General features: G+C 33.5%; 1 protein-coding gene across 1 annotated transcript in view; it reads right to left on the reverse strand.

Moving 5' to 3' along the window:
- Nucleotides 1–236: 236 nt before the first annotated feature.
- LOC148958202 (transient receptor potential cation channel subfamily M member 2-like) overlaps nucleotides 237–21010 on the reverse strand; it is a 28224-nt gene continuing 7450 nt past the window's right edge. Inside the window, exons 2-29 of the mRNA XM_089113086.1 lie at nucleotides 20480–20573; nucleotides 19088–19261; nucleotides 18695–18769; nucleotides 17491–17682; nucleotides 15830–15997; nucleotides 15416–15542; nucleotides 14489–14675; nucleotides 13736–13844; nucleotides 13061–13127; nucleotides 12593–12696; nucleotides 11824–11949; nucleotides 11450–11491; nucleotides 10966–11064; nucleotides 10289–10339; nucleotides 9944–9991; nucleotides 9579–9680; nucleotides 8942–9141; nucleotides 8425–8623; nucleotides 7973–8152; nucleotides 7499–7627; nucleotides 5062–5307; nucleotides 4561–4735; nucleotides 4075–4207; nucleotides 3485–3660; nucleotides 3143–3208; nucleotides 2746–2790; nucleotides 2144–2252; nucleotides 237–1273 (exon numbers count right to left, since the gene is read on the reverse strand). Of these exons, the coding sequence (XP_088969212.1) occupies nucleotides 1165–1273; nucleotides 2144–2252; nucleotides 2746–2790; nucleotides 3143–3208; nucleotides 3485–3660; nucleotides 4075–4207; nucleotides 4561–4735; nucleotides 5062–5307; nucleotides 7499–7627; nucleotides 7973–8152; nucleotides 8425–8623; nucleotides 8942–9141; nucleotides 9579–9680; nucleotides 9944–9991; nucleotides 10289–10339; nucleotides 10966–11064; nucleotides 11450–11491; nucleotides 11824–11949; nucleotides 12593–12696; nucleotides 13061–13127; nucleotides 13736–13844; nucleotides 14489–14675; nucleotides 15416–15542; nucleotides 15830–15997; nucleotides 17491–17682; nucleotides 18695–18769; nucleotides 19088–19171 (3348 nt within the window). The 5' untranslated portion in view covers nucleotides 19172–19261; nucleotides 20480–20573 and the 3' untranslated portion in view covers nucleotides 237–1164. The remainder of the gene's footprint in view (nucleotides 1274–2143; nucleotides 2253–2745; nucleotides 2791–3142; nucleotides 3209–3484; nucleotides 3661–4074; nucleotides 4208–4560; nucleotides 4736–5061; nucleotides 5308–7498; nucleotides 7628–7972; nucleotides 8153–8424; nucleotides 8624–8941; nucleotides 9142–9578; nucleotides 9681–9943; nucleotides 9992–10288; nucleotides 10340–10965; nucleotides 11065–11449; nucleotides 11492–11823; nucleotides 11950–12592; nucleotides 12697–13060; nucleotides 13128–13735; nucleotides 13845–14488; nucleotides 14676–15415; nucleotides 15543–15829; nucleotides 15998–17490; nucleotides 17683–18694; nucleotides 18770–19087; nucleotides 19262–20479; nucleotides 20574–21010) is intronic.

The raw sequence follows: 21010 nt of genomic DNA on the forward strand, positions 1-21010 counted from the left end.
TGGCTAAAGCTTCCATAGCCACTCTTGTTTACCGTATTATATCATATTTTTGGCCCCAGTAGAGAGTGGGGCTTATTGAGAAAAAGATAAAAATCCACCAATAAAAAATTTAGCTTTGGAATTTCAGCAATTATTGTTTTTAGAAAACTCAAACACACCTGTTTTGTAACGTAACGGCATTAGTTTTCGTTAACGTAACGGCATTCATTAACGTAACGGCATTAGTTAGCATTAAATGAATCGTAACGGCATTAGTTTTCTATTATCTTGGCTATTATTCTACCCATTTGTCTGCACAAATGAAAAATGCATCGTATACACCAGTACACTAAGGTGAAGGTATATTGAAAAAAGTTACTTTATCGTGGTACTTAACAGTGATTCATTTAAACTTTTTCAAACAAGAGTTTATATGTCATAACTGTATCACTTTAAACAAAAATTATATCACACAACAGCATCATGAGAACTAGATTTGCAGTCTCGCATTCCCGTGACAACCTTTTATTGAGTTAAAATTTCAGCTTTTTTCAACTATTTTAACGATTGCAAAGACACAGATAAATTTTTAGATATCTCTGTTGTGCATCTAATGTTTTTGAGGCGAGTTCTGAGGCAAGTTTTTCTATCAAAATATAAATCATACGAATTGAGGCAACAATTAGGTCTTCACATCAAACCCCATTCAACATACAGAATTTCACTAAGAAAATACAGCTTCTAGTGGACTTTCGAAAAATATAAGAATGCTTCAATTCCATCTTTATTTCAATTTCTTCTACTGCCATTTACATTTGATCCGAAGGAATCAATATCAATTGACAAGGAAATAACACACGATGGGTATTAGAATAAATTCTAAGCATCAAAATCGTAAAACATAACATAGAAAGAGCGAATGCGTGTAATCAAAAGCAGCTTTAATCAAAAGTTTTTTATCAAGATCACCTTGCCTTTGTATGAGCAAGGTACAAATATGAAATAAAACATTAAACTTAATTATTCAAGTTACGATTACAAATTTAATTCAAGCCACAGCAGTATTGAAAAAAAAATTTTGCTTAAGTAAATTATTGCAAAATTTATGAAGAATAAGCAACAAAGTAAAGAACTACATATAATGGAAACAGTTTCTTCACTCAAGAAAACAATGTACGTGGCCATTCAGTTATATTCACCACCACCATTTTCTTGATCAAGTCTCATCAAAATCTCGAAGCAATTGTCCAGTCTTTCATTGAACTCGACCATATCATTTGTGAGCTGGTCAGATCTAAAAAGTTTAAAATTTCCAATGGTAAAAGAAGAAACAGCCAATACAAAGAAGAACAGCATCAAAAGAAGTCTGGTTATGTTATGTAGTTTGCCGAATGGTCATTGAGAAGACAGTGTTATCAAAAATTTCCAAAATGATTCTCAAATAAACAGTAAAAACCGATCACTGCTTAGAACTGAATTTTTTCCGCTAGCAGAATAACTTGCGAGTGCTGATACAAAGACACAACTATCGAAAATTCATTCAAAAGAAGCTTAGTGGAATATATGAATCTAACTTCCCGTCTTAGGAAATGGAATAGAATACAATACATTCGCCAATATCAATGCCTTGAATCTTTGAATTTTGCAATCATAGATATATGAGAGTGTGCAAACAAGTCTAACTTTCCACTGATATGCATAAGTAGCGCTCAAGCTATCTCTATTCACACACCAGGGTTTTTAGAATCTTTAGCAGTTGTAGGGAACATTCTTAGAATATTACGTACAATGTTGGCAGAAAGAATAGACGCCTAGTTTCGACATTTTGGCTATTTTAGAAAATACTGGCTCTACAGCTGATGTAGTCATAATCTAATAGGGAAAAAACATTATGTGTAATTGAGATAAGAAAGCTGTTTTGAATATTTCCTGCGCTGCCCTTGTCAGCATGCTCCGCCCCATAAGCTAAGTAAATCCATTTATTTTAATCCTGCCATTTCATAATGGTATTTATACCTAGCCTGCATCACAGACCATATGAAAACAGCCCTCACGCAGGCTTACTTAAACCTTGAATGTTCTCACAGAAAATACTCCCAACTGTTTCGCGTGCGTTTCTTTGAGTCTTTCTTTATCTAAAGTTTACTTTCTACATTTTTCCTACCTTTTGACAATGGAGCCTACATCTTCACTGAGCGATGCCCTTTGACTACTTTCTCTGAGGTAATCCCACATACATTTCGACTGAAAATCTGTCAGATCTTCATCAGTGTCTTGAATAAAAAACAATTCTGAATGACCAAAAGGCCTTGAAAATAAATTGATTTCATTGTACAATAAATTTGGCTTTCTTCCGACAATCCTCAAAGTATAAACGTCTGATAATAAAAGTATCAACTATTTTTTCTAGATGCAGATTGAAAGTATTGTGTCAGGATAAAAAATGCATTTTATCAGTTTCTTGTAATTTTACAATTTGGTGACCGTCAGTATCTTGTCTAATTGAAGAGTGCGGAAAAGAATTGTTTTCTAGCCAATTGCATGTCATCATCCCTAAATAATCTTAGAATATTGATATTTTCAAAACAAAAATTACATCAACAATCAAAGTTTATCATGAAAAATTGGTTGTCTTTCAGGCAGTCAAGATAAAAGAAATGCTATAAAAACAAAAACATGATTCTAGAAATAATTTTAGAACAAGCAATATATTCTTGCATAATTAGTCGTTATAAGTCTCAGCAAGAAAATATTTTAGCAACTTACTTGAAGGCACCTCTGCTTTTGATTGACCTGGCAACATTTTCTTGCCTAGGAAACGCATTAGGGTTTTGTTAGGGAGGCAAACAAATAAAACAAAAAAACTAATAAAATCAGTTAGAAATGCTTGGTATCAGCACTTTAACACAATGCCAATATTCTTTGGGGGTAGCTCATTCAACTTGATCACCTTTTCACTTAGTTTAATGTCAAAGCTTTCAATATATTTTTTGTAACTAACTACTTTTTTTAAAGATATATAAATTCAAACAACTAATCGTATCATAAAAAGTAATCATATTCAAAAAGCTTTATTGTCAACACTATAGCTTCCAACAAAAATGTTTCAATGAACATGTATAGGGGTAGACATCATAATGAGTAATATTGAAACTCAACTTACACATGGGCTTGCAACAAATGCAAAAGCGCAAGCATTTTTGACATTTAGTTAATTCATCTTCTCCTCCTAAGAAAAGAAATCCTGTTGATTAGCTGTTGTTTCCAACCCACGTAAAATCAATGCTAACTAGCATTGTTGGCAATACGATCCCAAGGCATTGTGGGTCACATGATTGCTACTTTGAACATTATTATATTACAAGTTGCTCCATGAACCAACATCATTCAATCTCATGATTAATTTTCCACCCTATTTCTAATTGAATTTTAGTTAAATACTAGCTGGAAATTACTCCAAAATATCTTGTTGAAAATATAAGAAAGAATAGACTTGCTACTGTACCTTTAGACGTGTTTGACTTTGTTAGAGCCCGAATTGCCCAACAAATCCGTATGATGTTTGGAAATATCGAGAAGGGAATTGGTGCCGTTGGCTTCCTCTCGAACTCCATAATTAAGTCGTATTTATCGAATCGCCATATCTTGTCCGAATTTTCTTTGATGTCCTCGTATATGTTACTGACAGAAAAGAAAACCTTCAATTATATCACGATCGATATTAGATATTACAATGTAACCTGAATTTGTAATTAATGTATTTTTTCAGTGAAAGAACAAATACAAAAAGCTATAAAATCGTTTGTACTTGAAACTACCATGTCATATCAATATAATCAACTCTTTAGAGGGAGGCAAAAGAAGCATTCGATTTTCACTTAGTTTTTTTTAACAATATGTTACTATAAAAAAAATCAGGAGAATTACGATAATGTGCACATTTTAAAGCTAGGCAGCCTGCCAAAGCAAATTCTGAATAAAGCAAAAAATTGCAAAATCTAAAAATAGCTAATTGATCATCCGCAAAGATGACCCATTTTGTATTATGCGCGTTTGCCTGTGAAGCGTCGATAGTTTTGAAATGTGGTCACTTACTTAAAGACTGCGATCAGCATGTTTATCAAGAGAACATTTGCCAACAAAAGATATAGGCACATTCCAATGACAACGATTATTTCCGTTGATTCGCTGACTTTTGGCGTCCCATAAATTGTTGTTCCCTTGGAGACTAAAAATTAATTTCAAAAGCAAATTAAAATAGCAAAGAAGTATCGTTAAAATTTGTTTCATTTTGAAATCTTTGGTTGGATACAATGAATTAGAACCTGTATTTTTGATTTTAACAAACATTTCTTAATAAATGTGTTTGATTAAGAAAGTAAGGTAGTCTGAATGTGTTTAGAAGAGTGCAAATATGCAAATAAGCCGTTTCTCAGTCACAGAAATTATAAAAGAAATGAAAAAATAGGAAATTTATTGCGCTTGCTCATTACTGAGACAGTCCAGGCTTTACTACTGCTTCTAGGTTACTTTTTTTAAACCTTGCTTCTAAACATTGAACAGAGTAAGCATTAAACATACGATCGTGTTTTTCCACTCCAAGCTCTCCAAATGCAAGTAAGTAAGGTCTGAAAAGGACTTTGAACAAAATTTTCCAGGAAACTGTTACATCCGGGAACAAGAGTGTGTGCATAAAGATTCCATATGCAATGACAGCAATGACAAGTACCAAGAAGAATCCAGCCATATGGAATATCTTGATAGAAAAGAGGTTAGATCAACAATGGTAACTAAAGAATTTACGAGCCAAAATCATTTACAGGTTTGTCAATATTGCATCAAACACTTTGTGACACTACATAAAGGTGAAATAATGAATTAATGTTGAATGCAAATAAAGTTAATCAAGATAATGTATTTGTTTCTTTCGATATGACATTAATTAATTCATTATATTTTTGGCTCGGGAATATCTACTTACTATGCATTCGTACCATAAACCTTGTAATGGACTTAAATCATAACTTATTAGTTGTATTTCTTTGTTAAATTTTTATAAATATAAGTTTGAAATCACCTTACCATTTTATAAATCATGATAAGATATGGTCCAAGAGAGTAGAACATTCTGTAAAATTGTGCAAATTTGATAACCCATAGCACAAGATCGACAGCCATCATGGATCTTTCTGCTGTTCTGTGATCATAGAACCCAAATGCAAAAGCAATGTAAAAAAGAATAAGGGCAATCACATCCAGCCTGTTCCAAATACTCTTCCACCATTCTTTTACCTTTAACCACAATGTATCCTTTTTTATCTCAAAAACCTGAAAAGGAACATTGTCTCCATATCAACATTTACGTGCTTGCGCCCTGTTTGTTTATAAAAAAAAGGCTGAAAAAACTGTAGTTATGCATGCCATTTTTCTGCTATATTTTCTTGTATATCTTATTCAAATTTATAAATATTTGGTTATTTTATTGTGGATATTCTCAACTTTAAATTTATCTTTTAGAAATTATCATGTACAACTGTAACAGAATTATAAATGTCGTGAATGAAGATAAATATAAATAAAACAACTCCAGATGTAAACAACATATACGACTGTTTTTTCGTTTTCATCACTGCAAAAGGTAACGCAAAATTCATAATCGTAAGAGGAAAGATAGGGGCTCAATGGCTATGTACAATGAGGATGTCTGGTATGTAATATGAGCTCAGTAAAGAGCGGTAGCAAGAAGGATTAGACTTTTCTATAAAGATGTTTATAAAGAAAAAATATCGGAATATTGCGTCTCAGCGAGAAGTAATTCTCGTTGGCATTGTCATTGACGGTGGTGTAGCATCTCTCGGGCTGATTCGTTTCAATTTACCGTAAAAGCTCTATTTATTTTTTAGTCCTAGAGCGGGCTTATTCGAGAGGGCTACATAATTATTCAAAAAAAACGTATCATAAAAATGCTACAATGCTCTGGGATTTCTTCGAAAGAATCAACATCAGTATCCTCTTGACCGCACGAGTAAATCTTTACATGGGCCATATTTAATGCACATCATCTTATCATCATCACACCCATCAAGAGAACCACTCAATGCGCACCAGGCTCGGAGCCAAGGGGTCACATGGCCAGTGGCGTCACCAGCTCAAAAAAACTCAATAAAAATATTCCTCGTCCACGCACTTCAGACTCTTGGAAAATCCTTTTTTCGTATTTTTTATCTTTTTGGGGTTTTTTGACCAAGCAACTTTCTCAAGCAGCATTTTTTTGTAACGGTGGCTTTTATGCCAGTGCGAAAATCGAAATCGATATGCCCGATGGTTTATCAGAACAAGGATGATCATTGGAGATGATTCACGATGACTTTCGCAGATTTGTCATGATTCATGATGATTCTCGATCACTTACAATGATTCACGATTATTAACACTGCTTCGTGGTGATTAATGCTGGTTCACAACCATTTGCATCCATTCACAATAGTTCACGATTATGTAGAGATATCGCAAACTTGAAGATTTTATTGCTTCATTTGAAGTTTTATAGTTAGAAAAAGTGGCTTATGATCACTGTAGTAAGATTCTGAAGGTGAACATTCTAACTGCGTCACATATTCTGGAAGTTACTTTATGACATACGTCCATCCAAGCACAGTTCCATTGACAAAACAGATAATTGCAATTCAACCAATGATGTGAGAAAAGTTTTATGGAGATTTTCAGCAGTAGCCATTTCTACCATTGTACGGGTGCACAATTGCTGGATTATGTGCTGCAGCTTCCTTTGAAACTGTGTCAACTTCTCTTTTGGCACGGCCAAAATAAAAATTTGCAAAATTGACTTGCTGATGACGATGATTCAACATCATTTCGTAGCCGCAAGCGGGACACTAATTAGAGGAAAATGGGAATTCTTTGCGTAGCATTCTGTTACGGAAACGGTGTCACTTCGTTAGTTAGTTACTTACTTACTTACTTACTTACTTACTTACTTACTTACTTACTTACTTACTTACTTACTTACTTACTTTCTTACTTACTTACTTACTTACTTACTTACTTACTTACTTACTTACTTACTTACTTACTTACTTACTAACTTACTTACTTACTTACTTACTTACTTACTTACTTACTTACTTACTTACAGGGTCCTCCCACTCCTATATGAACTCATTCTTCGTACATGAAAATATAAGATTTAGATCAATGAACTACATTCAATTGTCTAGAAGATGGCTGAATGTCTTCAAATGTGGCTAAAGGATAAAAAATTCAAAAGTAGAGCATCATCCCAGTTTTTGGGTGCATTCCTATCAATATAAGCTTAAGAATATTTTTGTTCCTGAATATTCAGATATTTTGTGTGAGAATTTATATGCTACGAGTCAATACAACCTGAGCAAAACCAAAAAAAGTAAGAAAGTAAGAATAATACGATAGTACCAGACCAATATGAGTAAAACTAGTCAGCAGAGAAAATATTGAAAATTAACTGTTTGAGCAGCAATCTTACCTCCCGGATTTCATCGATAGCCAAGGCTGTAACAATTGTAAATATAGTGTACCTCAACGGATCATGGTATTTGCCTTTCTTCACGAGGACGATAAAGGAAAAACATCCCAAGAATATTGTGAACATGAACTGTAACAGAAATATAAAACAAAATCGTTTAAATCCACGACAATTATTCACTTAATGTTAAGAATTTTGTTTCAATGTGACATATGTGACAAAAGTGTTTGTTTGCTATATAGCGTAGTGTCTGATTTACAACCCGTGCTGCATACCAATGAGGCTGTTAACAAAATTACATAAAAAAATCCATTGCAGTATACTCTAAAGGATTTAAAAAGGAAACGTTCGAAAACAATCATTACTCTTATAATAAAGTTAGCAACAAAAATATCCTAAATTATAATAAATTAACAGGACATTTATTAGAAAATTTTCAATAGCCAATAAATTTTATCACACAGGCATAAATACCTCATACAGGTAAAGCTTCCCCTTAGGCACACGAAACAGGAATCCTAATAAATTAAACCATCTCTGTTTTTTATCTTCTTCTTCTTCTTCTTCTTCTTCTTCTTCTTCTTCTTCTTCTTCCTTTCCTTCTTGGTCATTCTTTTCCTTTTTGTCGTCTTTCTTGATCTTTTTTCCATATATCTATTGTAGGATTAAGACTTCAATCGATATCATATAATATTAATACAAGAATTTAAAATCCTAGCAGAAAACATATAAAAACACTCGACATGGCAACCTTGAATAATTGGACATGGCAACGATTGATGAAATTTACATCAATACAATTTGAATGAATCTTCGAAAAAAACTCGCAATTCACCATGGTCGAATAGTGTATTCACCAACACGCAGTACAGTGTATATCCAATACAGTTTTTTCTCTATTCGATGCAGATGTGATTTGGACTTACCTTTCCATTCCATACATTGGTAAGAAATTCCTGACAAGACGGGTGTGACACAATTTCTCGAGAACCACTGTTAGCAGCAATGGTTAGGATGCTCTTATTACCCCATAAAGGCATGCGTCTTTTAACGATGTCAATGGCAGCTTCAGTGTCGGTCTGGTAATAGCATGTCAAAACATCGACCGCTCGCTTTTCATATTCCCTAGAAAATCGGAGATAAAGTTGATTTTTATAATTTGAAAATAAAACCTTATTCAAAAGCCAAAGGTTTGCTCTACGATACGATGGTTATATATGTCTTTTGAGCTTTGTTAGGTCCTGATAGGATACTTATCATTTTCAACAAGAATAGCAAGAGCACATTTTGTGCACAAGAGCACAAGAATTGAAATATTTCAAATATCATCAAACAAGGCAAACGTTGATAAAAATTTGATTGCACTGGTTCCACCGGAACCTGCATTTTCTTGAAAAGAAAAGCCTTCGATTTTACGCTGATGCCAGATGTATCATCACTTACTCTGCAATGGTCCCGAAACCTTTCCTTGCAGTTTCACTCAAGACAGTGTAATGACTGAGAGATTTTGCTACCCGGAATATGATAACAGCATTTTCAACTGCTTTGTCGCTTTCGTGTTCCCAGAAGCAGTTAACAAGTTTTGGCATGTTGTTGAATATTGACCAGAATATCATCTTTTGCGTCGCTGTCAACAATTCACCCTGGAATATCAAGTTAAATTTGAAAGTAGAAAGAGATTAAAGACATTCATCAAAATCGTTGGTACTTTGCATATAGGTTATCGTTTCAATATCCATGTTAATATTAATTAAGTTTCTTTGAATTTAGAAGCATCTAGGTTATTTGATAGCTCTGCTGTCAAAGAAAAAGAAATACGCTTAAAAAGAATTATAATAAATTCATATGTATAACAATGCCTGCACGTTGCCTTCATAGTTGAAAATTTTTAAGTTACACTTGAATAATAGTCGATTGTATCCTTCCATAAACTATGCTCAATAGCATAATCTGATAGCTTTTAGTGCAAGTATATGAATAATGACAAAAAAAATGATTTGCATAGTTTCTTTTGAAAGATAATATAATTCCAAGAGGAGAATAATTAAGTTTTTTCATTTGTATAAAAGTAAAGTCTCACGTGCGAACTTTCTTCTCCAAAGCACCTAACAAAATCTCTATCCAGTAAATTTTCTAGCAACGTATCAAAATACTCCATTTTGAATCCGGTTTTCTCCTCAGACTGAAAAAAACAAAGTCAACTTGCAAAAAAGCTTCAAGAATATTAAAAGGAAATCAAAAATGTCTGGCTCAAAGCTAGGACTAAAAGCAACATAGATTCTAAAAAATACGATGAAATACGATTATATATCAAATTCTTGAAATATGGTGTTCAAAACGTGCAAAAGTGATCATGGAAATTTCGTAGTTATCTTTGCTTTATAGAAACACAATTAGAGTAAAATTACCATTGAGGATTGAATTCAGAATAAAAAGTTTTGTTACCTTTTTTGTTCCATTCTTTGAATATGGAGAGGTTGGTCGCTCAACTAGCTATTAATTAACAAATTGTATGTATAGAAATGGATAAACAAGATCTGTTTCGTTTCAACGTTTCAACAAACATAAAGATTTTGGATTTTAGAAAATAATGATATTAAAAGTTCAAAAAGGACATAGATTACTAAATGAAAAAGATTTGATTTTTTCGATATATATCGTAAAAAAAATTATTCAAACAGAGAAGTAGAACTGAATCTAGCACAATTTGTAATTTTACATCATTAAATAACATTAAACACTGTTACGTAGCATTTGATAGTATAATGTGATGATATAGTAATATTGCACCTCTTTTGCATCTTCATCTCCAATCGCCTGCAGCTTAATTATATCTGCCAACTTCAAAAGAAAAATAGAAATATTTGAAAAACGACATCATCCAACGATAGTGATTATAAATAAAAAATTAATAAGATGATAGAGGATACTACGAAGAAAAGTAGTTCACTAGAACACTTTGAAAATCAGTGTTGGTATGAATTCATTAGCCAGTTCTTCGAGCGATTTCCATCATAAAAATTAATAACAGTAATTCTTTCTTTGACTTAATTCAAACTCGCGTTTTAGACAACTGATTGTTTAACATGCTCTGCACAAGCTTCCAGATACAGCTTTGGCTAAAGAGTTTTGAAAGAGTTAATTAGATAATTTATTGAACCAGCAATACTTACGATTTAATCATTGTTTGATATACTCGAAGAAAGGCAAAGACCTGATCTCCCCTGCGAGTCAGTTAGCGCAAATGGGTTCCCTGTTTTCCTTGAGTAGTCAGAAAGATTTTGCCTTTAATTGATTCATGAATAATCAACTAACCAGTCAAATGAAGCAGCAGCTAGGAAAACATCAATTACTTTTCTTCGAAAAATTCCGTTTTTGGATTAACATAATGTGTAATACATTTTTAGAAGCGACGAAACGTACAACCTTTGCATTGCTAATGGTTGACCATTTAAGGATTAATTTACCGTTTCATTTGAGGTATTTTCATTTTTCTCTGCACACTCTTTTTCTTTGTCTTGCTCATTCTCCTTTTTATTTTTATTCTTATCTTCTTTGTCTCGCTCCTGTGAAGAATGAAACAAAGTCTAAGTTTGCTGTTAAATATATGCTGAAGATACTAATGGATATGGCTATGCGTTTTTTGAACATTTTCCAGAACACCTAAGTAGCTAGCTTAAGTCCATTGTCAAAAATCTGTAACTGTCGGTCCTATTCTTCTTTGTAATAACTGTACCTGATGGAACTTCTGATGATTGTGTTAATATAAAAAAAAGTATTTTCTAACCTTGATATTCACTAAGATATAAGTATTTCACTAAGATATCCAGTAAAGCAAATAGTTGTATTTTCATAATAATCTGTCTAATGACTGTATAAAGATGCTTTGGTCTTAAAGCACCTTTGTAATAAAATTGTGTTTTTTAAAACTCAATCTTAGTTCAACAATACCTTTTTCATCAATTTTCGAAAAAACGTTTCATCTTCAAATTTCTAGTAGAAAAAAATAATTCATTGAGTTTTAGTTTTATTGACAACTACAGTGGTAAAAAATGAAATGTAGAGAAAGGTTTGTAGTATTGACTCAAGGAAGTAAATGATGTCTTGCAAATAAAGAAAATCCAAAAATTAGTGTTTATTCCATTTTATTACTTACTTCTATATAGATATATTTGTTCTAATCAAGCATTTTTACATTGATGGGTACAAAATGTTAATGACTTTGTTTAAACTTGTCACATAATTGGTGGTATCTTAATGTTGAAAATCAAACTATTTTATTTTGTTAGCCTCAACTTAACAAAAATTAACAAGCTAACGTTTACCTTTTGACACAATGTATGAAACTTTGATTCCACAAAATCCTCTAATTTTTCATTTTTGCTCAGCAAGAACCTAACGAAATCTGCCTTTTCATTCTTGATTGCAAAGTAAAAGAGTGATCTCCGCACCTAGAAAGCGAAAAAAAGTAACAAGTAAAAAAAATAGCTTTAATGTATATGGAAAAAGAATGCACCTATATTTAGGGTTTCATTTTGCTCCTAGGGGAAAAAATTAAAACATTAAAGGAATGGATGATAAACTTCCAACCTATAGATTCTTTTTTCCAAAGACTCTCTATTTGACTACATCTCTGGTTCCTTTCTCTGCAAACTTAAGCTGTCTTGCTTTGTAAAATAATTTGTTTTTACAACTCGCTTTGTATAACTGTTTTTCTATTGCACAAAAATTACAATATGCAACAACTTTTTCTTTTTATCGGCGTTATAAGGTTAAACCTTTCCTTATCAATTTTTAATTCTTCTTGCATCTGTTTCCGTTTTTGAAACACTTTTACCTTCGCTGCATTAACTTTTTCTTCACTTTCTGTGATTCGGCTTTTGCTTGAATATATTGAAACGTAAGTTTTTCTTATTGTGCAAAAATAACTGATTGAAATAGGTAAATTCCAGAAGGAAAAACTGAAACTCTGGCAAATGATAGCAGATTGAAAAAAACAATTTTGAAATCTAACCTGGGTAAAATCAATTATTTTAAAATTTTTGCAGCTAAATTTTTTTCAAACTTTTACTGCAAAGGGTCATAAGCATTTACCCAAGGGTCACTCCTGATAATGTCATTTTTAAACTTCGTAATATCTCCGATGCAAATGGCCAATTTCATTGCTTTGACGATCGAAGGAGTTTGGCCAGAGAGAACTGAAAAAAAAAAAAAAGAGAAAAAAGATGACAAATCCTTAAGGTGAATAATGTCCATAGTTTATTTACAACAGCATTTACCAACAAATATATAAAAAGTAAAAAAAAACAAAACACAGTACAATGATTTTTGCCATTCAAAAGGTTCAGGAAATTTGAAAACGACTGGTAAATATTCTCCATGCATTATCATGTTATAGCTGTAAAGCATTCAGCGAATTAAACATTTGATCAATTTATTTTCCATACCAAGAACAATTACGTTCGTGTGTATTTCAGATACCAAAAGCAAACAAATCTTGTCTTGTTATTTAAAAAAGGTATTTTACTCTGAGCTCTTATTCAAACATGAATTTACGCTTACCTTTACAGCACTCAAACACTGCACGATGCAGCCCATAGGGATCTCTTTTGTGATCGTAAACTATCATCTAAGAAAAAATCATAGAGTTTACACCGCAAGTCTCTCGAAAATCTTTCAGAATAGGTTTAGTGGCAATACCATTAAAATAGGCTACTTAACTACATTAAGGCAACTGACCAGGACACATAGCTATACGTGCCTTATCGTACTATAAATCTTCAAAGTATCCCCAGCACTTGATTAAAACCTCGCAAGTAAGACCCTGTGTAGAAATCTTATACAAATGGACTCTTTGAGAGCACAATCGAGTATCTTTTACCTGGTGAAGATATTAATTTTAACCAAAAGGAAGTTTTTTTAGTGATCCAAATGAGGCTTCTTTCCAGTTAGGTAATGTAAGTCCAGAAAAAATGAATAACTCAGACTATTAGAAAAGCTTTTCCATAAAAAAATTTTTCTGAAAATCTGGCTTAATTGATGAAAGTTACAACTGGAAACTAGGTGCCTTTTTCAACATTGCCAAATAACCATGATTAAAAATTCACTCATTCCTACTAGAATAAGCCTTTCAATCAAAAGTCACTAAGGAGCTTATTCAAAGATTTACAGTAGATGTGAAGTGTCGATTTTTCTACAAACTATTGCAGATTACTTTTTCAAAAAGTCATGACTTACAGAGTTACTGTATGTATCCACAAGATTTCTAACATGATCAACTACGAGAGAGTTGCCAGCAAGAGAACTTTGCTCCAAGAAATTTTTGATATGAGAATGTAATAGGCGTCTAAGAATGAAACAGAAAATTTAAAGGTAATTTTCATTAATAACTTGCATCAAGACTTTTAGGAAATAAATAATGTTCAGAGAAGAGAGATTATCCTCTCCTTTTCTGTTGCTCTCAATCTGTTACATGTTCAAATACTGAGACAGCTTCAAGTTAGATTTCGTAAAGAGTTTTCTTGATTTGATAAATGAATCTAGTTCAGTGCAAAAAAGCTTAAGCATTAAATTTTACGGAGAGAAACTCAAATTCTATTGCTTTACTTGCTATCCCCCAAGCTTGATATGTTTTCATCTTTGAACAATTTGTTAGTTTACTTTCGACAAGTGCATTACTCTTTGAAAGCTTACTCTCCACGTGAGAAGTAATATGAAATACATGCTTGAAATGACTTGTTAAGAGAAGAACCGCGTGTATAAGAGAAGAACTGTAAACTTTTCAAAAAGAGACTTAGATAGTCACACGTCTATTACAGGCTACCATGCGAGAATTGGTAGCAATTTATAACTGGATCAGTGCCACCTTTAGGAATATGATATTCACCCACCGAAAGTTAATTGGTAATCACTCCATCAATTGTAAATCAAATATGCACTAACATGCACAAATTGCGTGCATCATTGTTAACGAAGATTAGCATAAATTACCCTTTCTTTTTCAGTTTGTTGTGTGCTGCTAATGCATCTACAATGACATCAGCAAGTCCACCACTGCCTTTAACAATGACAACAGGGATACTAGGGTAGCCTTCCATGTCCTCTTTCAGCTTTTTACATGCCTCGACTCCACCGTGAACAAGTATACTGACAACAGGTGTTGAAGAGCGCCGTCCGTCTACATTCAACGGAAAAGGCAATCTTAATATCTAACTGAGAATGTTTGATCTGATAACCTGGGGTCCTTTTTCATTAATAATTCTATTTCTTAAACGATGGTGGTTTAATAGCTTAGCTCTAAAATTTTGGATGTTTGTAAATGGTATGGAGGAGTTAGAATGTAGATGTTAACCTATACTTCAAATGCTACTCGACATTTGTGAAGTTTTTTGTCTCAAAATCTTTTCTTTGTACTGTGGGGTGGGTATCTCATCTGCTCAATGCACTGTTTTCAGAAATAAAAGCCGTAGGAGAGTTAAAATTTAACTATCCACTCACTCCTACAGCTTTTTTGATAATGGTATCGATTATTTTTCAGTTTCTAATATGAAAATAAGCCACTTTTGGGGAAGGAGAAAGTGATATATTTTTCAGATTCCGCTTGCAAAAAAGAGTTTTTGGGTTGCTCTATGTTTACAACCATGTAAATCATCCGCACAAAGAGAAACGCTTCAACTTCTCATGTAAAATTACAAGCAGAAAACTTGTGTACCTTTTAGCATGATGTACATTTTTTTATCAAACATAACAAATAATATGTTAAAGAAAATCCACTTACCTTTATTCACCTGTACCTTTGTAAACCGCCGTAGTTAACGGTCGAAAAAAACTAATCCTTATTCATCGATCTTTATGCAATGTTCATTTGCAATAACTGAGAAACGATAAGATATAATTGATGATGAATACACGAGGTACCTTTGGCTATCTCCAAGGAAGCTAGTAGCTCTTCCAAAGCCGGATGGAATTTGCAATCAGCCCCAAGACGCAGAATGTGCGTATATCTGTCTTCCAAAGATTTGTTTTTTTTCTCGAATATCATTATCTAGAATGTTCGAAAATTAGCTTTAAACGAAGTTGTTCAAATAATACAGCAAAAAAACAATTTTTTCACAATTAATTCTTACACTTTAAAAAGGACCAATCTGAACTTCATTACTAAATTTGGTTTCATCATTGATTAGCTCATTAAAAAATACCAAATCAAAATATTAAAGATTCTATATCATTAATGAAAAAGTTTTCGGCAAAGAAAAAGGAATTGGCTCTGCACAACAAAGACAAGTTCTTCTCGATTTATAAGGGAGTACATATATAGCTATTAATACGTACATCGTCAGAAAAACTGCCTTTCTCTTCTGGAGAAGAAAAAATTCCAATGCAAGCACTTCTGCTCAGATTGTCTCTGTCACAAGTTTTGACAAATGTTCGTACTGCAAGTTCTGATACTGCTGTTTCTTTTGGACTGATCAGCAGCCACATATCGGTTGCATAATTAATCTGTTGACATACAAGTACTTGAATAATTATCTTAAAGAAAATTTTTACCACTTTATAAACACCTCAGAAACACCGTTTTTGTGCAAATTTATTTCGAAGTACTCACTTGATTTTTCTCTAAAGTTTGATGTTACAATTGAAAACAGCTTAAAACGATGAAAAAGGGGCCTACATAAAAGGGTCCTACTGCGATATTTTTTCAGAGTCCCGGTGGGCCACCACGCCCCTGTTTTCAATAAACGTAAAATTTAATGAGCCACAAGAAACATAAATGTAATTCACTTACAATGGAGAGAAGGTCCATGTCTACCCCACAGTCATTAGGTCTTGTTAAAAACAAAGAAAAAACTAAATAATTGGTTAAAACTCCACACCTGAAGTAAATATAGATTCATTTAAAGGAAACACGGATGTTGACTGGCTTGCCACGAATCGAGAGTTTTTAATCAAATGATAGACTATGCTTAAATTTCATGTTAAATACATGCAGAAAAACATTTGTTATGAATTAGCAAATTCGAGTTGTGAAAAGAGAAGTTACTGTAATGGACTCCACAGACACAATTCCTTTTCAGATTTCAGTTACCCCATTGTACATATACACTAATGTTTCTATAAAATAACAAAGGTCGACGTTGAGTACTTTAGTTTTCAATGCTTTAGAGAATTTCAATACTCACAACTTCAATACCTATTTTCTTGAAAGTTTTTTTAGTTATGATGTTATTAATTTTCACACTCGGGTCCTTAACGCTCATGCTAGGAATTTTTTCAACAGAATCTTGTTTGGAGGGGCTTTTTCGCAGCTGCAAGCAAATACATTTTTGGGTTTTCTACTGTTTTCAAATGCTCGTAAAATTTCTGTTAAGAGATTTGTTTCCGTTTTGATGCTGTAATTAGACGGGAAAGTATATTTTAGATCTCTGAGTCTGGATTTGTTTGCCAACTAACCAATCACAGTGATATATTTACATGATAATACTAAGATCTTGCCTTTTTCAAGATTAACTTGTTTCGAGTATTGAAAGTCTTTGGCTTCGAGTATTTACATTTCTCAACTTTTTTCCGATTGCCCACCAAGCAATCGTTATTAAAGTGAGTTTCTAATGAAAAATGGGTGTATTTTTCCGAACAGATTTAACATGAAAAATCTAGAAAAGAATAATCGGGTGCAGAGACGAAATAATAGCAATAGTTGCTGTATATTTGCTAATGTAGTTATAGGTCACAAATCAAGTTCAACAAAAAGCTAGTCGAGTAAATTTATTAATTTTACACTTGACTGTTTTAGGTGCATGCTCTAATTCAAATGCAGAGGGCTTGAATGAAATCTTTAATGTTTGAAAATTATATAAGAGGCTGATGGAAAAATAGTTAACAAATCTGGGTTTCTGTTTCAAAAAGGATTAATGGCATCGTGCAAAAGAATTCTTTGCTTTTAGCTAGCCATTTTTCAGAATTTGTTTTTTGTGTTGCTTTTGCTTAGTACCTACCTTAGCAAGACCTTCTTCCAATGCATGTTTGACGTCATCATCAAAAAATGCATCTTCTTCATCCGTGAAAATAGATAAAATTATTGTGGGCAACTTCAAGTTACCGTCTGTTCGCAATATTTCCAAAGCTCCAGCTGGATTGATGCTTGTACTCACTATTAATCTATCTTCAAGCTTAAGCTCTAGCGGCGCCTAATGAAAGGAATAAAAAATATGAAGAGGATTCGAAAAAGTTACAATTTTTATTTGCAAGAAATTTGTATCTTCAGTTATCTGTTATTTTTGACTCATCACAGATTGTTTTATTTGATTCATCATCTACCGAAATTCCGAACAGAACATGAATAAAACTTAATTGGAGTTGCATTTAAAGCTTACATCCTTGAATAACGTAGAAGCATAAAAAATCAACAATAAATGAATATTGCTTTAGATATTTCAAAAAATGAATATCTCTCGTTGATTAGTCACATTGAAAATTCACTTTTTGGTAGAACTTATTAGTACAAACTACTGAGATATTTTAGATATTATGAGTGTCTCCTTTCATAGCAATTGTCAACATTTAAAACTTCTAGCTTAAAGTACAAGATTATCAATATATAAAATAATTATCCATTGAGTAATAAAAATCGGTGTTGACACTCCGAGTTGAAAATTTTCTTTGCAAAATTTCTTTTTTGTTTTCTTCAAAGTTTCTAATTTACACAACAAAATTTGATCCGTCCTGGCACTCCTTCGCAATGGAAAGTAAAGTCTGCACGCAGGCTAGACATTATCTCCTGGGAAGTATTATTTTTGAAAATGTTTTTATTTTATCTACTCTCTGATACCTTTTTGGTGCATTGCCTCTCATTCAAGTGTTCTCAAGGCATCTTTCAGCAGAATTTGCTACCACTGAAAGCATCCTATTGCTAAAAAACTTGATAAAGCAGAAGTTTTAATGCGCTAACAAATCGGTTGTTGCCAGTTGATTTTGCTTTTAAATACAATGCTTTGAAAGATCTAGAGGTTATCAATAGCTAACCTCACTACAAGATGATGAATTTATTGATTGATTGAGATGAATTTATTTCTGCAGATTGAGATGGATTTATTTCAAGCTATCACCCTAAATGGCAAAATTACCATAGAACAGAATACAGAGCATGGATCATATTTTGGCCTACGAACAACCAAAAACAATTGAAATATGATAGCTCACCATTGGATAAGCGTCATAACGGCAGGATTCCTCTGCGAGTAGATACTCTGGCTGGATGATGAGCTCTTCTAAAGTCTTGAAATATGAATGTAAATATAAGTTCGTGAAGGAAAAATTATGAAAAAATTATGATCATGAATATTTGGTACATGGGTCGGGAATAAAATGCAGCTTTCACATTATTTGATACAGACGATAAGCTCTGATCGTTGAGGGTGTACGAGATCTTGATTGGGTTTATAGCCCATTGGTTTAATTTGTCTCTTTATCGAAGATTTTTACTTTTGTCACCTATTGCATCTTTATCTTACAAAAATGATCAATTTTAAAAAGCAACTACCGGAGACAACGGCACAATGTGGCAAAGCTCAATTTACACCCTGATGGATTTACCTCTCTTTGCCTATATTCCTCTTCTTCTATGATTCCAACATCCAAATCCAAGTGAGTTGATGCTTCCTCACTCGGAGTCGCCATGTTTTCCTCAGTTTTTTCCGCCACGAAATGTTTTCAACCAATGTGCTAAACAATGGTTTGATTGCCCAGGCGTTTGGATTGTTTTCTCAGCTAAGACGGTGATAGAAGCACAGAGTTAGAAGTCGTTGAGCAACAACACAGAGGTGGCGCCAGAAATCTTCCGACAGAGGGGTTTGAGCTTCCGACAAGGGGGATAAAATGACTAAAATATGCAATTTTTGTACGTTACTTTGTCAAATTTGCTCCGACAATAACCCAAAATTTCCTCCGATGGGGGGGCTAGATGCTTCCGACAGAGGGGCTATAGCCTCCCTAGCCCTCCCTGGCGCCACCACTGCAACAAAAGGGACTGTTTAGAGGGTTTTTCAAAGTCAACAGGGTTTTAGCAGATAATTTGCAAAAGTATGACATATATATCTGTAAATTTTCGACGTTTGACAGCGCTTTCTCTGTTATTCGTGTGTTTGTTATGTTTTTTGTGTAATGCTATGCTGTGTTACGTCAAGTCACTAATTATTTTGTTACATGAAGCTACCACGCTACCTTACGCAAGAACTGGAATATTTTGCGCAATATATTTTGTATTCTTAATATTACCATCGTCAAAGTCTTTCAACATCTTAATGATTTAAATACAAAAATAGTTGGTGGCAGAACTCCTGAGGCACCCCTCCTCCTTCTTGTTAAAATTATGTTTTAATGCAATCGAATTCATGAATCTTGATTGTCTCTGGACAGTTCCTCCGGCTGAATTAAACAAAGGCTGTCGTTTTGTTAGCTCAATTAAACAAACGCTAAAAGGGAAATATACCGCTCTGGTGGGTCTCCCACGCCCTTTATTTCTGGTCTTCGGGTACTGGTCGAAAATGATTCTGAAAGTCCTCAGCCCCTTCCAGTCCAGAAGTGTAGAGCTTCAAAAACTTCCTAACTTGAACGGTTTTGAACGGCTCTTTTACAGAGACATAGTTACCTTTCATTCCCGAAATTTCCGCAAACTTTTAAGGGCTGGCCTTTTGTTTTGTTGTTGGTATCCACATCCTTTAGGGCTGGAGAGCTTGACAAGCCCTTGGAAGTTTTAAATAATTTTTGTATGTAAGTATAAAAAAAACAAGCTTCGAATGATAAACTATGTAAAGGGTGAATATAAAAATCAGACATACATATTTATTGTTGTGGTACTTTCAAGGTAGGCCTTAATCATTGCTTGCCTTTTGCGGTATATTTCCCTGGCCGTTAATTGTCAGGTATTTCAAATCGTCTATGAATGTAAGACCTTTACTGGCAGAAATTTTCATCTGTCGAACTCACCATGAAAACCGTCGAATAGTATTCTGATGCAGTTGGCCTCCTGCTTTGCTTCCGTGGTACCTCATGTAATCTCTTTTCTCTTGTGTCACTGGAGCTTGTCAGTAGTAGAAATGATAACCCAATTAGCGTGACCATTCAATTAATGAATAAGAGCTTTTGACATCAGCAAAAAGAAAAGCAGACATACATTACAACCTAAAGCTGGTTCATGCACAGTGTTTTGTTTCCATGCAATGGCATCATAGACGTCGCCAAATGGGATAAGGAGGCAATAAACCCCCCCCCCCCCCCCCTTCTACACAGACACACACACTTTGTCCATTAACGTTTTTTATCGCTTAAAAAAATAGTTTTTTCTCGCCCTGTAATTTATAAACGTTTCCTTTTTAGTTGAACTTTCAAAGCAGTGTGTCGCGCTGCTCATTTTGTTGAATTTCAAGGGTCCTCGAAATTAGAGAAGCGTGACAAATTAGTACAACTCATCGTTAGCATCATTAAAGGCAGTATGTCCCCCATTGTTCTCAGAACCTC

This window comes from Rhopilema esculentum, chromosome 16 (assembly GCF_057945365.1).
Source record: "Rhopilema esculentum isolate cy_ngs chromosome 16, ASM5794536v1, whole genome shotgun sequence".
NCBI classification, from domain to species: domain Eukaryota; kingdom Metazoa; phylum Cnidaria; class Scyphozoa; order Rhizostomeae; family Rhizostomatidae; genus Rhopilema; species Rhopilema esculentum.